General features: G+C 28.7%; 1 protein-coding gene across 1 annotated transcript; it reads left to right on the top strand.

Moving 5' to 3' along the window:
• Window positions 1-1616: 1616 nt before the first annotated feature.
• Window positions 1617-15352, top strand: LOC121120583 (uncharacterized). Its single transcript, XM_040715458.2, has 2 exons — window positions 1617-2768; window positions 13890-15352. Exons 1-2 carry the CDS (start codon window positions 2063-2065, stop codon window positions 14270-14272), a joined length of 1089 nt encoding a protein of 362 aa, XP_040571392.1. The 5' UTR covers window positions 1617-2062; the 3' UTR covers window positions 14273-15352.
• Window positions 15353-15553: the final 201 nt, after the last annotated feature.

Below are 15553 nucleotides of genomic sequence, written 5' to 3'. Positions count from 1 at the left end.
CACGACATATTTATCCAAAGTCCTAGCAGGGTTTTAGTTTGTACTTTTGGTCAATATTTAACCGATGGATTATTAAGAGAAAAAAAAGAAATGAAAAATAGAAAAAAAAAACGATTCTTATCTACATTTTTATCATTTCCAGATTTTTTTTATAAATGTACATAGATTTAGCCTCTTGTCTATACATATAAATAAAGTTAAATCATTTTCTGAATTAAGTGGTTGTATGTTGTAAGATATATACTGTACAAGTTACAAATTGTACTAAGAAAATGAAATGAGTAATCATTTACAATATAATTAGTGATGAAAATAATGAAAAAAGTGAATATTTCATAGATTAATGGTGTAGACTATTTTGGGTGAGAATTACAAATAAGTTATGGCACATTGTAAAGTTCAAATACCGTAAGTGACTCGTAAATGACTTGACTAAATGATTACATCAATGTATAAATGGTAAATAAAATAATTGATGTTCCAATAGTTAAATTAAGACGTTTAATTGGAACTTGTACAATATCCTGATACAAGTTACAACTGGTGCAGAAATCGCAATTTGAACACAACATATATGTATATAATCCCTTACATTGAAATCAATGGATAATTGTGTATGTTCAATCATAACTGAGTAGGCAAAAAAAAAAAAAAAAAAAATAGGGTCAAAATAGCAATTTGACACCAGCAGTGTAGTCATCCCTTGTGCCATCAACCTTATCCACAGACACTCGAAATATAAAGAATAAAAAAAAAAAAAAAACATTCTTAACAATTAGATGCCTTTAAATGGAAAATAAAAGAGATAAACTCGGGGAAAAGCGTTTATGTAAAAAACGAAGAAGAAGAAAAAAAGAGAGAAGATTGAATTTATAATTAGAAGGCTTTTTTTAACTATTATTGTTATTGTCATTTATGACAATTTAGAATGGTGATCTAAAGTAGTTGAATGATTTTTTTATACTACTGTGCTACGGTCTGGTATAAAATCTATCAAAAAAACTCTTAAAACCTCAAAAACTATCCGAATATTGCATATATAAAACCAGCAATTATAGCCTTATTATATATATACACTTTGCCATAATCCTTTTTTTTTTTCTTTTTTTCTACCCATGTGTGGAAAATAGGTTAAATACGACTCTAAAGGAGACAAGACACTTCATGTCAAAGTGCCATCAAATTTGATAGAATCCTAAAAAAATGTCAAAAAAAAAAAGCAAAATTTTTATACTTTTTAACCATGTGTTTAATGAATTTTAAAAGAAGAAGCAATAATCAAGTACTCTAGAGGGTTTTTAAAATGGCATGACAATTTCTTTATTTTTGTTGCTGCTGCCTTACACTTGGGCTTACTTCAATGCCTCATTTTTTGCTTGTATTTTATGCCTATAACATATATATATAAGTTCGATCAAAATACATAAATAATATTATATGTTTTATAAATATGTACATTAAAAAAACGGGAAAGAAGAAACGGATTTTTTTCGCGTGTAAGCAGCTGATTATTTCTCTTTTTTATTATTATTCTCTCTCTCTCTCTCTCTTTCCCCGCTCTCTTTTTTTTTCTTTTTCTTTTTTTTAGTCGAAACAATTTTTCTATAGAGTAGTTATTCAGATACCTTCTTAGAGCACTTCTCAGTACGAAGGAGTAACTTCAAGTGCATAAATACTAATATTTTTTTTTATTTACTCGTGATTATATAATTTTTTTTTGGTGGTGACCTTTCATTAATAAGTATTATTATTATAATTAAAAAATCATCCATTAGACTAGAGAATAAACCAACAGTCAGCAACAGAATACAAAAGTTTAATGATGTGTTCTAACTCAAAGATTTCTACAAACCGTGAATATGTGATCATCCTCTATAATAAATAATAATCATTTTAGAATTGGAAGGAGAAAAAAATACAGCTCTTGTTTTTTTTACTAGATCAAGAACCAAATCATCAGCGAATTTATAATTTTTTAGAAATTTTTTTATTAAAAAATAATTATTGTGATTTAAATTATTCTACTTCTCCAAAACTGAGCCAATTTTCGTCATCCACCAAAATGAGTTCGTATCAATTCGTCAATACTTTAGCTCAGTGCTACGCTGAACAGCAACAGCAGCAGCAACAACAACAGCAAGGTGGAGGTGGGGTCCCACCTCAGCCGCCGCCAAATAATCAAGATTATTATAACATGAACTATCCCAGTTGTTATAGCCCAAGTTTAAATAGTCATGGCCAAGGAGGCAATGCAGCCGCCGCAACAGCTCAGCAATATGGAGGTTATGGTCCATTAGGAGGAATGATGGTTAATCCGAACGGCGGCAGCTGTGACCCCTATCCTCGCCGAGGAGATAGTCCCATTAACACAAATAATAATAGCACACCCAGCAATACCGGCAATAATTCCAATGTTGCCGCAGCGGCGGCGGCAGCCGCTGTAGCTCAACAACTTCATCAGTCTTCGTTAGGGGCAGCCGCGGCTGCTGTGGCCTCCTCCAACAACCTCAAATATTCAGATTCGAATGTGGGATCTCCACAGGATCTGAGTACAACGTCCCCTGGGGGTGGAACACCATTGCGAGAACCAAAAACTCCTGACAGTCATCCAACTACGGCTTCACCCTTAACCTCCCCATCTCCGTCCGGACCAGGGACGGGCTCTTCCCCAGCAAATGCACCAAATGTCAAAGGGGAAAAACCAGGAGGGTCCGGGAGTAATCCCCCACATATTTACCCTTGGATGAAAAGGGTGCATCTTGGTCAGAGTAAGTACAAAAGTCGCTTTTACCTCTGCACTTCCTATTATTGCCTCCTTTTTATGACGAAAGGCAACTTCCATAACGAACTAGGGTTTTTTCTCTTAAGAGATCCACATTTTTTTTAAATTTACAATAAACGTACTTTTTGATGATATTAACCACAGAAACTCATTCAAGATTCATAATCTAAAAAAACAAAACATTGTTTTGATTAAGGAATAACAAATATTGAAAAAACATATTTTTCCCGGACACTCCGCCAGAACAAACTATTTCTAAAAAATGTTATATTATCAGTATATCTTACTATTTAAATTATAAATAATCCACCTCTAACAAAGTATATTGTATATATAAATATACAAATTATAAATGTTGGAAAAGTAGCCAACCCCTAGTTTCTTATTTCTGAGCTTCAACAAAGAAAAGAAAGACAAAATTGTTATGTCAACAGGGGAAAAAAATATTAGTTATTATTTTTTCAAGTATCAAATATTTGGCTGCTTTCATAAGCAGATTTTTTTTTTACTTTTTTTATCTTTTGAGGTGATGTGTGTATTTTCTTCAAAAATTGAAAAAAAAGAAGATATTTTTTGACATTTACATTTTTGTGGTAGCTCCATCTCCTCTGTTAGCTTTTTATAAATAAAAAAAAGTATAAATATACCTATGACAAATTGAATAAGATCGTCATTGTATGTATTGCACCGGTTTGTGCCGGATCAAATGTCATTTATATGTCAATTCTATGTGGAATGAAACTATGGACTTTTTTTACCATCAGTGTTGTTCATATCACAGTTGCACAAACGAATATATATACTTATATTATGTACTTTTAAAAGCGGTTTAAAGTATATACATTCGTAACATGTATATACTGTACTATTTACCGTCTGTGATGACGATCTTATCAGCTTTTTACAGTATAACATAATTTTTCAAAGAATCAAGTTTGGATGAAGCAAAAAATATATATATATTAAAAGTTATTTCAAAAATAATACATTTTTCAAACATTTTGAAAGAAAATTGCACTTTAATTTACTGATTAAATAGTATTATATGTAATAGTAATATGACCGGGACAACGTCCCAGAATTTCAATTATCTCAATCCTTCCCTTTCCTTTCTTTTTTATAGCATATGAGGTTGTGTTTGTAGTCAAAAGTAATAGTAGACCGGACACTACCGGAAGAATTGTTATTATATTTTTTATTATTACTCAATTCATTTCATACACTACTCAAGTATATAAAACTATACTTATATATAAGTATTATAAGAAAGCGTTTATAGACTTCAAGAAAGTACGTTTTTGTCATTTTCCTTCTCCTGAAGAAGAAGCAACAGAGTTTATGGTTTTACAACAACAGGAATCATCGATGGTTCATTAAAGTACTTCCTCCCTAGTTGTGTTAAAATATTCATAAAAATTTCGTCAAAAAGTCTCTTTTTGTTTCTTTATCTTACATTTTTTAAAATACCCCAAATACTGTTTAAGTGACGTATATTATAAAAAACAATACTTTGTTCTTATTTTTTAACTCACACAAAAAAAACAAAGTATTTCATACTAATTTTTACTTTCCGTAAAAGGACAAAATTTCGTTCATTATACTCAGTATAATACGTCGTGTGATTCAACTCCCTCCCAGTTGGTGTAGCCATGATTGTAGTCCCTGATAACCAAATCCTGTAGCAACTTACTCCTTGCAACCTTAAATGACTTTTATTTTTTTGATTATTGCTTTTTCGTTCTTACTTTTATAATAAAATGTAGTAACATTTTTGTGTGTGCAGCCTTTTCTTAACAAAAAAAATAAAAATAACAATCCTTTTAAGTCATTAAGGCAAAAAGTTAATTAATTAATACATGTACCAATGTATGTACTTTAAGAAATAACAAGAAGAAAAAAATAACACAATTTCATTTAGGTATAATTTGTTATTTTTTTTCTTCTTGTATTGTTTTTAGCCAAACACATATTAATTAAATATTTTAATGAGTGTTACAATTCAGTTATTTATATTTTTTGCAAAAACTTCTTGTATTGAATGAATACAAAGGTTATTTTGAGAAAGAAATAATCTGGGGTTGTATCGGACCATAGCGACTGTTTGATGTACAAGAATAGCCACTAGGGTCCCCTCTACCCAAACAAAACTTGACAAGATCTACAATTTTATTCCCTGAGAGGTAGTCAAACTTTTGTCGAAAAATTCAAATGACTCCACGGCATCATTTTCTTGTAATATAAACTTTGCTTTGAGCTTAGATTTTTCACATTTCATACTGTTTTTAGTCATATTTTTCGTTGCAAATCAGTTTTACTGCAAAACTAGCACCGTGTATCGGCAAACAAATCGTGCCAGATGTTAAAAAGTGCCTATCGGATGTCTTTTGCATCACAATTGGACACGTCTTGAAAATGTAGGAGGGGACTGATATGTTCCTAAGAAATAGTAAATAAGTTTGTCTATATATAACACCTTTGAACAAAGACATTATAATGATTTACCCAAGTCTATGATTTGACTAACTAACAGAGTAAAGATTTAGATAATAATTCTATAATCATTAGTGTATTGCTATGATCGATACATGTTCGATACATTCAATTAAATACCCTCCCAGGACTTTAACACGCGTAAATCCTTTTTTCATTGTTTGGATTTTACCATTTTTTAATTGTATTAATATATGTACAATTTTGTGTTCAAGACGATTTCTTTTGATATCTACAAGCATATTAAACAATTTAGCTCTGACAAAGAGATGTACGAACTATGTTGTTTTAAAATGAAATAAACCTTCGTGCTATGGTATCATTAAGAACATTACATAAATACACTTTTTAGTTAAGGTTGTGTATTATTTATTTATATGTTCAGGTGTAGATTAAGTTGTAATCCTTTATGTAAAAAAAAAATACAACCAACAAGTTATTATACCATCTCAATTATGTCATCCAGGATCATTACTCCAAACCGTTCTTCAAGAAAAAAACAATCTTAAATACAAAAAATTCAAGAAAAGAAATCATTTCTAATTGAAGTTTCATAAATATATATAGCCAAATATTTGATAGCCATATTTCGTTTTGTTATAGTCTTCATATTCAAATCTAAAGGAAAAGATAGTCAATATTTTTAGGTACGGTGTAAAACATTATTTTGATTAATGGAGTTTTACTTGCCTCCGATAAAGCCCCTTTGAAAAATGATATATATATATATTTTGTAATTATTATGATTTAATTTTTACTACATTAAATTCAATTTGCAGCGCCTCCGAAGGATTTATCAATATATTTTATAAAAAGAAATAGAAGTTTTTTAATTGTAAAATACAAAATTTGAGTCAACTTTGGGAAAATGTTAACGAAACAAGAACATAATTACATTTGAAGAACCCAAATGTAATCCTGAGTGAATTTTGGGGGAAAAGTCGTACTAGCTTGCTTTAATGTTGACAAACTAACTATATAAATAATTAAAATATGATAACTTCAAGTAAAATATCGTTGATATTTTACTTGAGCATAACTATCTTCCTTAGAATAATACATCCATACATTTGAAAAAAAAAAAAAAGAATATTTTAAATTTAATACTAATAAAAAAAGTCATAATCAGAAAATCTTGCAAAAAAAATATTATGTAAAATATATGTGTATTTAAAGAAATTCCATCAAATATCTACATTTTGCATTGATTAAGAGAAGAGGGGGGATACTTCATAATATGTGGCGAGATAAGGGTCCTTTGCATAGCCGAATCAACTCAACGCGCACATCTACATTTTTTTAGTCAATTAATCATTATATATATATTTTTTTTTATTTTTTGGTTAATGGAAAAATTAATTATTAGTCTTTTTCAACTACTTCTATTTAGAAGGAGGGAGTTTTTTTATTATTTTTCTTTCTTTTATTGTTATTATTTTCTTATCTTGCCCATTTTGCTCACTTCTCATTGGTCGTATGTTTTTTATGTGTGTTATAGGGAGTTGAAACAACTCTTTTTTTTAGATCCGTCTACAATATTGCAATTCTTACTAACTATAGACTTTAATCAACTCCACATGGGAAAATGAATGCTGCTTATAAAAGAATCCTCTGTAAAATAGAAGTAGAAGATCTTAAGATCCAAACCCTAATAGAACCATAATATATCTATACCGTATGACTGATTTTATTCAGATAAAAAGTTGATCTTATACGAATTTTTCTCTCTCTCCTATTTGTGCCACAGAAAAAAATGATTTCAAACTTGTTTACTCAGGATATGACACTATACTCTAAATAGGTTGCGTGCATTTTTTGTATAGCTCTTTTTAGTAAAAACCATCTTGAGTCCAAATCAAGAAGAAAAATATAAATGTTCAATTTATTGTTTGAAATCATTTATACTAATATACAGCCAAATATTTATTAGACACACTATTTGGCTCAATAATTTGGAAAGTATTCAAATTTTAGGGATGATTTAAGATACTCAAGAGTGTGATCTATACCATAAAGTCTTCATTTGATTTATGAAATCTCATTTTATCCCGATATGTCCTATCAAATAAAAGTTTATCTATTTTCTGAGGATGAATTTTTGATAATTTAAGTGCAATTTGTGATAATTTAAAGGATTAATCTGAATAATAATTATGAAATATAATTATTTGTACAATAATACAAATATAATTATCCAGACTCAAATTTAACTAAAATTTGTTTTAGCTTGCATTTGTGTTGACCTCTACCGATGGTATTTATATTATGGCTTTGTAAATAATATCTATCAACTTGTATTTTTTAGTGAATGGATGATTTTTTGCCACTTACCACTAAAATTAGTAATATGAAGTAACGGCTTAAATCTGAGCTTACATTTAGCTCAATTTAGGGGCAGGGTGTAATTTGCAGTGACGCCTCCAAAGGAGTAATCAGAATAAATGTGGGTTACTACATCTATCAAGTACAAGTGATTTATTTCAAAAAACTTTGCATTTTATGGTCTCCAAACCTTAATCATTCTTATTTTTAATATAAAGATGTTCTTTTATTTAAAATGGCTCTTAAAACAAAAATACTTCGTTTAAAATTTTGGACCTTCCAAAATTTAGTTTATTGTAGGATTTTTACTCTTACAATTTAAAAAACATTTTAAATCCAAAACTTCTTTATTTTGAAAGGAAGAACGCAGAGATTTGAAGATTATGCTATGCAAAGTTTATAGAAATATACTCTCTATTGGCACACTTCAAAATTATACATTCATATATGTGTACACGCATGATTTGATGTGGAAATCCCCCCTTAAGACTTCCTGATAGAGAAATGAACGATCATTATTCATTGAATAATACGAATGTACTTAATCCAGACTCAATATTGAGAATAAACATTCAACCTTGTTTTTGTGTAGACGAATCACAAATAGATTATATTGAGCATGGTATTAGATAGATACATATATATACATATTAATAATAACAAAACCAGTTTAGATGTGTACTGATTAGTTTAACTTTTTGGTTTATATATATATAAATTTATATAAGCGAGTGATTTTTATATTTATTTATTTTGGATTTAATTAATAATTAATTATTTGGTTCATTATTTAGACAGGCCATCATTATCAGCATCATCGTGTTGTGGTTTGACAACAAAGACACGCATCGTCATAAATACAACCATCATTAGTTATCTTACAAATTTCAAAAAATACATTTGGCATATTTTTTCATTATTAGAAATATAACAAAATATAAGGGTTTTTATATTTGTATATTTCTCAAAAAATGAACATTAATAATTCTTTTAAATATATGGGCACTTCTTTTGAAATGAAATAGTGTAAAGGATCTTATTGTATGTATGTAAAATTTCTAAAGATTGCAAAAACAGCTTTTTTTTTAATTTAACTCTTTCCAAAACTTGCCAGGGCTATTTTAAACATTTTGGCTTATATTAGTCTGAGTTTACAAAAAATATATTGATTTTAAATTTACCTCGAACAATAGTTCATTATGTTGATAGTTAATCATTGTTAAATGTTTAAATAAACCCCCAAACAACCAATGATATTTGAAAGTTTTGGTTACGTACTAATCTTGCTTTAATTTGATTTGAGCACCCCGGAATGATTTTTCCTTATCAAAGTTTTTGATTGAATTTTTGATAATTTATATGTGAATTATCGATTTGTTTGGTATACTGTTTCTTATTGTTTTTTAACGTGAATTTGTTTGAAACGTATTAAGAATCAATACCATATTTTTAAGATATGAATAGTAAGTTTTTCGGTGTATTTGCGAAACTTTTTTTTTTAAATTTCGTTCTTACACTTAAATACCGAAGCAGCTACGTAAAATATATGCATAAATAAACATTTTAGTTTAAAGTTAAAGCTCGAGGCAAGATTACATCGCAATGTTACTAAAATTTACAAAAAAACGAACATAAAACGGATAAAATTAATACCATCGGAGGTAAAAAAATGTGGGAATCACAATAAAACAAAGATAATTTATGAAAATACTAAAATCAAGTTAAAACTTTAGATTGTCGTAAAATCTTTTTTAAAACCTCTAAATAGTGTCTTGAAGTTGGAAGAAGGTACTTAATTTCTTTCCAAACCAAAGTCCACAAATTATTCCCCAGAGACGGAACTTTGATGGAAAGAGAAGCATATCTTGCTGCCGCAGCAATAAAAATTGTTCTCAGTTCCTGAGGATGCAACATATCATTATCCGTTATCTATTAAGACATTAGAATTTAGTAAAGCAAAATCTAAAGCCTTGGTTTCAGATGACACTCCTCTGTCCCTTTTGGAAATCCCGAACAAAACCATACCTTTCGCAACGTTAGTATTAACATGTTCTAATCCTTTTATATTTAGCCTTACCATGTACTTTAAAATACCCACAGCGGGACAATCCACGAAAGCATGTAGAGTATCATTAAAAATTTTACCGCAATCCTTGCATGGCATAAAAAACTTAATTATTCCAGATGAAATTTGCAATTGAGCAATAAACTTTCTGCTATCCTTAATTCCTCTCAGAGAATTTAATATCCCCTTTCGGGAGCCCTAACAGCTTGATATGATCATCACAAAAAAATCCCTACATCTGATGAATTAGGAATTTTCATTTTAAGATTCTAAGGACAAGGTATAATGTAGTCATTTGCTGCTCTTGTGGGGGACAAACTTTGTATACTCCGTCCCTAAATGCTACAAAATTATCAATATCATGAATAGTAAGAATTCCATTACGAAACTTTGATCTCAATTTATTTCATAAAAAGTTACATAATAAATAACTTACTGATGAAATATTTTAAGTCTATTATTCTTGGTTTTATTTGTAACTTTGTCCTTGCACTTTGAATAATATACGAACGGCAACAGTAAAGGAGCTAAAAATTTGCCAGATAATAAAATAATAATCGTGTTATAAATATGGGAGTAATGAGTGTGATAATAGAACGGTGCACAATGAATTGAAAACTGTTACTTTTTAGTCTCAAAACTTCATTTATACTTTTAATATCATATTTATTAAATATCAGTATAATAAATATACTATTTCCTTTCAAAAAACTTGTGATCACTTTAATACATATATTTAACTATACAAATCGATTGCCTCATTGGTCAAACCAATGCAGCAGGTATTTCCATCCAGTAGTTGGCTTTTTTGGTTTTTGTTTTGTGATGAGTTGGTTGCATGGTATACCTAGATGTATATATATATATAATTTCGAAACAAAAACTTTCATAGTTTAATGATGACTTTGTCCTTGAATTGAACTTGCCATGTTGTTGATAAGTATTTTTATTTTTTTGTCTTTTGATTTAAGAACGGACTTAATGGGCTGTTCTTCATTCTTGTTCAAATGATTATATACTTGTATCAGTCTATGATATAGCATTAGAAGATAATGCTCTCACTTGAAGTATAAGTATGTATGGATGATAACATAAAGGCTTCTGTGTTCACAAGGAAGAAGCTGGAGGAACTATAGTCCCTCCTAAAAAAATTGTTAGTGTTTAACTTTATTTTTTTCGCAAATGATGTCGTAAGTTATTTTTTATTGACCGATTTGGACCGTTATTTCAGAGAAACACCTTTTTGCATTTTGTCCTCTGTTCAAGAACATTTTTTAATCACTTTTTTTTTTCTTTTGATACCTCGTATTCCTCTTAACCATCATCATGATTTCAGAGAGTCAAAAACCATTTATATACAAGAATAGAATAACGCCTTGATCTAAAGACCAGATTAGATTCTTTTATTCCTCCATTATGATGATAGTGTCTTTTGTACTCTGTTGGCACTTTTCTCGTGTACTCTCTCAATTCAAGAAGCTCATTGTTTATTGAAATTCCTTATTGTTTGTGTCTGTTTGCCACTTAGTGCAGGGTATATTATTCACTACTGCATAAAGAGCGAACGAAGAAACGGGTAAATGATAAGAGACATGTAATTAAGACAGAAAGACAAATAAAAACAACTGAATTGTTGTATTAATTAAAAAATCAACACTGATAATGATAAAACCCCGTAGAAAAAAAGAGAGGGAGAAAAAACTCCTGGGAGCGGAACTATGAAAGTATGATTAATTAATGTCTTTCTTTATGATAATTATAAAAACATCTCTTTGAAAAAAAGGAATATAAATTTATTCATATATATATATTTTTTTTTTTTTCACAAATTAAATATAATATTTTAATACATATTATTTTATGTAAACATAAATTTCAGCAAAGGTTTCTTCCATTGTGTCAAACATATATTTATATTATACTGGCTCTTAAATTTCAGTATTTTTTCGAAAATTTGGTACGACAAAAAATGTTATTTTTCATACGAAATGAAGACTTCCAATATTTTTTGATACTTCCACTAAAGTTTGAGGCGTATTTATCGATCCTCAGAGGAGTGATTTCCAAAATTGTATTACAACGCAGCTCGTAAGGCGTATTTTTGTTTTAAAAGGGGATCCAACAAGTTTTGGTCGAATATTTGAGTTGGCCACTTTTTTAAACATTTTTCATTACATTTTTCTTCTAACACTGGAGAAGAAGCATCTTAAATCTAAACTGTTCTCAAGTTTGCCTTTGTTGAGGGTTAAATGCAAGTTTTGTATCCACCACAAATGAGTAGAGCATATTAAAAAAACCTTAACAACTTAACCTTATGCAGCGTCGAAAATTCAAAGTTTTATTTTTTATTAACTAAAAAATAATTCTGCCATTTGAATTTAGTTTTCTATTCCGTACTACTAAAAACCTTGGCTGTATTTCTTTGGAACTATTTCGATTCACTTAATTATTTTCATCTAAGTTGACTAATCTTTTTCTTATTTGACCCAATGAAAGATTTATTTTGGAATTCAATTCCCTACTTTTCTAAAAGTATGTTTGCATTTTTTCATGACAAAGCTCAATATAGAGCAATTTATTTAAAAAAATTAAATTTGTTTAGGTTTTGTTTCCTCTAAAGTGATAAAATGATCCTATAAAAAAAGATTAACTGTTTCTAAAAAGCGTTTTTCAAAATAAATATTTTCATAATAATATGAAATGTTTTACTTTGAAAATGCTTTTCAAATATATTTAAGATATTAAATATATTTAGAGTACTTGAGATGGGAGAATAATGCAATAACTGAATATTGATGGATAATCAATGTAGTTATGCTTTGATTTTTGACTATTTCAATAACAATTACTCAAATGTAAGTATTCTGTGGCACATTATAAAGTTTAAATGACCACATTTATGTCACTCATAAATAAATAATAACCATGCAATTTTAATTTATATTTATGAAAGGATAGTATCAATTAGTATTCGGTAATTAGAATAACCAATGCTGTAATTAAACAATGCATTAAAGGAATGAACTTGTACGATTTTATTATACAAGTTAAAACTTGTACAGACCTCGCAACTTGTACACAGCATATGTATAGTTCCTGAAAAGGGTGTGCTATACGCGATGCAACAATATTTATATTATTTAACATTGTTTTAGGAAAAACTATTTGAAAGGTGATTTATTTATCTGAAATAATTATATCCATTATACCATGACTATTTTGATGTAAAAATTACGAAACTTCAAGGGCTGAACTTAACTTCTAAACATTGATCCATATGGGTCTACCTTTATATTTCTTCATTTTTATGAAAAGAAACATTTTTGGACATTTCCACGAAGAAAAAACAAATTTAAGAACCTGTCTACATGATATTGAAACATGAGCTTTGGCCTGATAGATTTTATATCAAAGATGTTGAAGATATTGATTACCATATTTTTCTTAGGAATCTTTTATTTTTATTTTTTTGCATTGATAAATTATTAAAACGTCAGAAAGACATTATGGGTAGTCAGATCTCCCCATTTATTATTACTTACTTATATCGAGAAAAAGAACAAGGCACCAATATAATATTTGGTCATTTTTACAACCTTCCCCCCTAACCAAATAAATTAAGCTTTGACCACAAATGGTTATCTAACATTATTCATTCTCAAAAAGATGAAGAAATGGGAGACAGATAAACATTTATAATATTAAAATTATATTTCTTATAAAAAAGATAACGTTATAGTTGAGGTTGTGAGGTTAAAACTGTTTGAAATGTTGCGTCTTTTTAAAAATCTATAAATGTGATAAGTTAAAGTAAAAATAATTTTGAACAAAATTCATAAAAATGAAGAATATCTTGTTGAAGAAGTACATCTTACAGACCTTTTTTGATCAATTATAGGCTTTTTATTCAAAATTTGAGGACGAATTGAGATACTCTATAATGTTACCTATAGTTGAATACCTTAATTTGGTTTTTAAGAAGGTTAATTTGCCCTTAATATGGTCCCATCTACATTAAATCACATTGTTTCTAATTCTTTCATTTTTTGACATTGAATTTTACTATTTACGGGTAATTTGATATGCTTTCAATAGATAAATATGAATCCTTGTTGATAAAGACTCCTTTTTTTTTTAATTCTGATTTATTTTTTGAGCTTTCTTTTATGTTAACATACATTGTTCTAATTGACATATTTGTATATTAATATAATATTATTTGTATTTCAGATGCTGTGAACCAAAACGGTGAAACAAAACGTCAGAGAACGTCTTATACACGCTACCAAACCCTGGAATTGGAGAAGGAATTCCATTTTAATCGATACTTAACCCGACGAAGGCGAATTGAAATTGCTCACGCTCTCTGCTTAACGGAACGGCAAATCAAAATTTGGTTTCAAAATCGTCGAATGAAGTGGAAAAAGGAGCATAAAATGGCGTCAATGAACGCCATGCCCATGCATCAAATGCATCCCGCTCTTGCTTATCAACATCATCCACATCTTCAAGCCATGGGAATGCATCAATTTGGACTTCATGCCGCGGCGGCAGCGGATCATATGCATCCAGATGCCAAAGCGCAGTTTGATAGATATAGTATTCATCAATAATTATTATTAGTATATAATAATACTTTTAACAAACAAGGGCGGAGGAAATCGGCAAGAGGAGTGTGTTTCGTTTCAGAGACCCTTGTTAGGTAGTCTTTGTCATCATTGATAATTCAAATCTAATCCACAGCTGAGACACATCACTCCTCTTTGAACTCCCTCACTCTATCGATCGAAATGAACAATGAACATTATTGACCAATTTGTAAAAAAGAAAAAATTCAAAAATTATTATGCGAAAGGAAAAAAAATCAAAAAAATACTTCTTCCCGATTTTTTATATTATATTTTAGTTGAGTATTTACCCCTAATTAAGTCCCTCTATTAATTATTATTATTATCATTATCATAATTTTTTTTTTTTTCTTAAAGAATATTTTATTATTATTATTAATTAATTATTATTACAATTATAATTATTACGAACATCACCCAACCCTTCCACAATAACCATCAAACATCACCAAAAAGTTGCAAACACTATAAATTATCTCATTAATTTAAAAACGACCCGGAGTCTTTCTGAGATCTGATATTTTTTCTTGTGAAATAAATAATAAGTTCAATTCAATATTTTTTGTAAAACCATATTTTATATACTACCCTACAGAAAATGTCTTATTTTGTCATTAAAATAAGATTATTTTTCCCTTCTTTTCGTTCATTTATCCCCAATTTTTTTTTTTTTTTTTTTTTTTTTTCAAATATTTCAGAGCTTGACAATAATTTAGTAATATTAAACACAACATCTTATTATGTTACAATCTTCGTATTTTTTTCTAAGAAAATCCCACAAAACAAATTAGCTACTGAGCGTAAATAGATTTAAATCATACTTGAATATTTTATTATTGTTTCATCTTATATAAAAACATCATCGGATCATCAATTTGTCATTCTCGTCCTCCCTTTTTCTTCCAAAACCCAACCTTTTCAGCCGGAGTCGTGTCGAAACAATGTAATTATTACTCTAGATAATTTCGTCTTTTTTTTCTTATGATTTTTGTGATGAAAATTATTCATTTAATTAATCAATATTATTATCATAATATATAATATTATTATTAGTATTCAATATCATCAAGTTGTAATCCAGTTATTTCGAAAAAATTTGGATGTCTTATACATAATTTCTTTTGGTTTCGAGTTTTGTACAAATTTGAAAGGAAAAATGAACATGAGTATTAAAGTCGACAATTCTTTGAAAATAACGCCAATTATCCCGAAATAATAAGTGTAGTACAAAGTAATTAACACTTTTTCCACTAAATGGCTTTAGTA

This window comes from Lepeophtheirus salmonis, chromosome 6 (genome assembly GCF_016086655.4).
Source record: "Lepeophtheirus salmonis chromosome 6, UVic_Lsal_1.4, whole genome shotgun sequence".
In the NCBI taxonomy this organism is placed as follows: Eukaryota; Metazoa; Arthropoda; class Copepoda; order Siphonostomatoida; family Caligidae; genus Lepeophtheirus; species Lepeophtheirus salmonis.
This window is presented reverse-complemented; position numbering and strand designations above follow the sequence as displayed.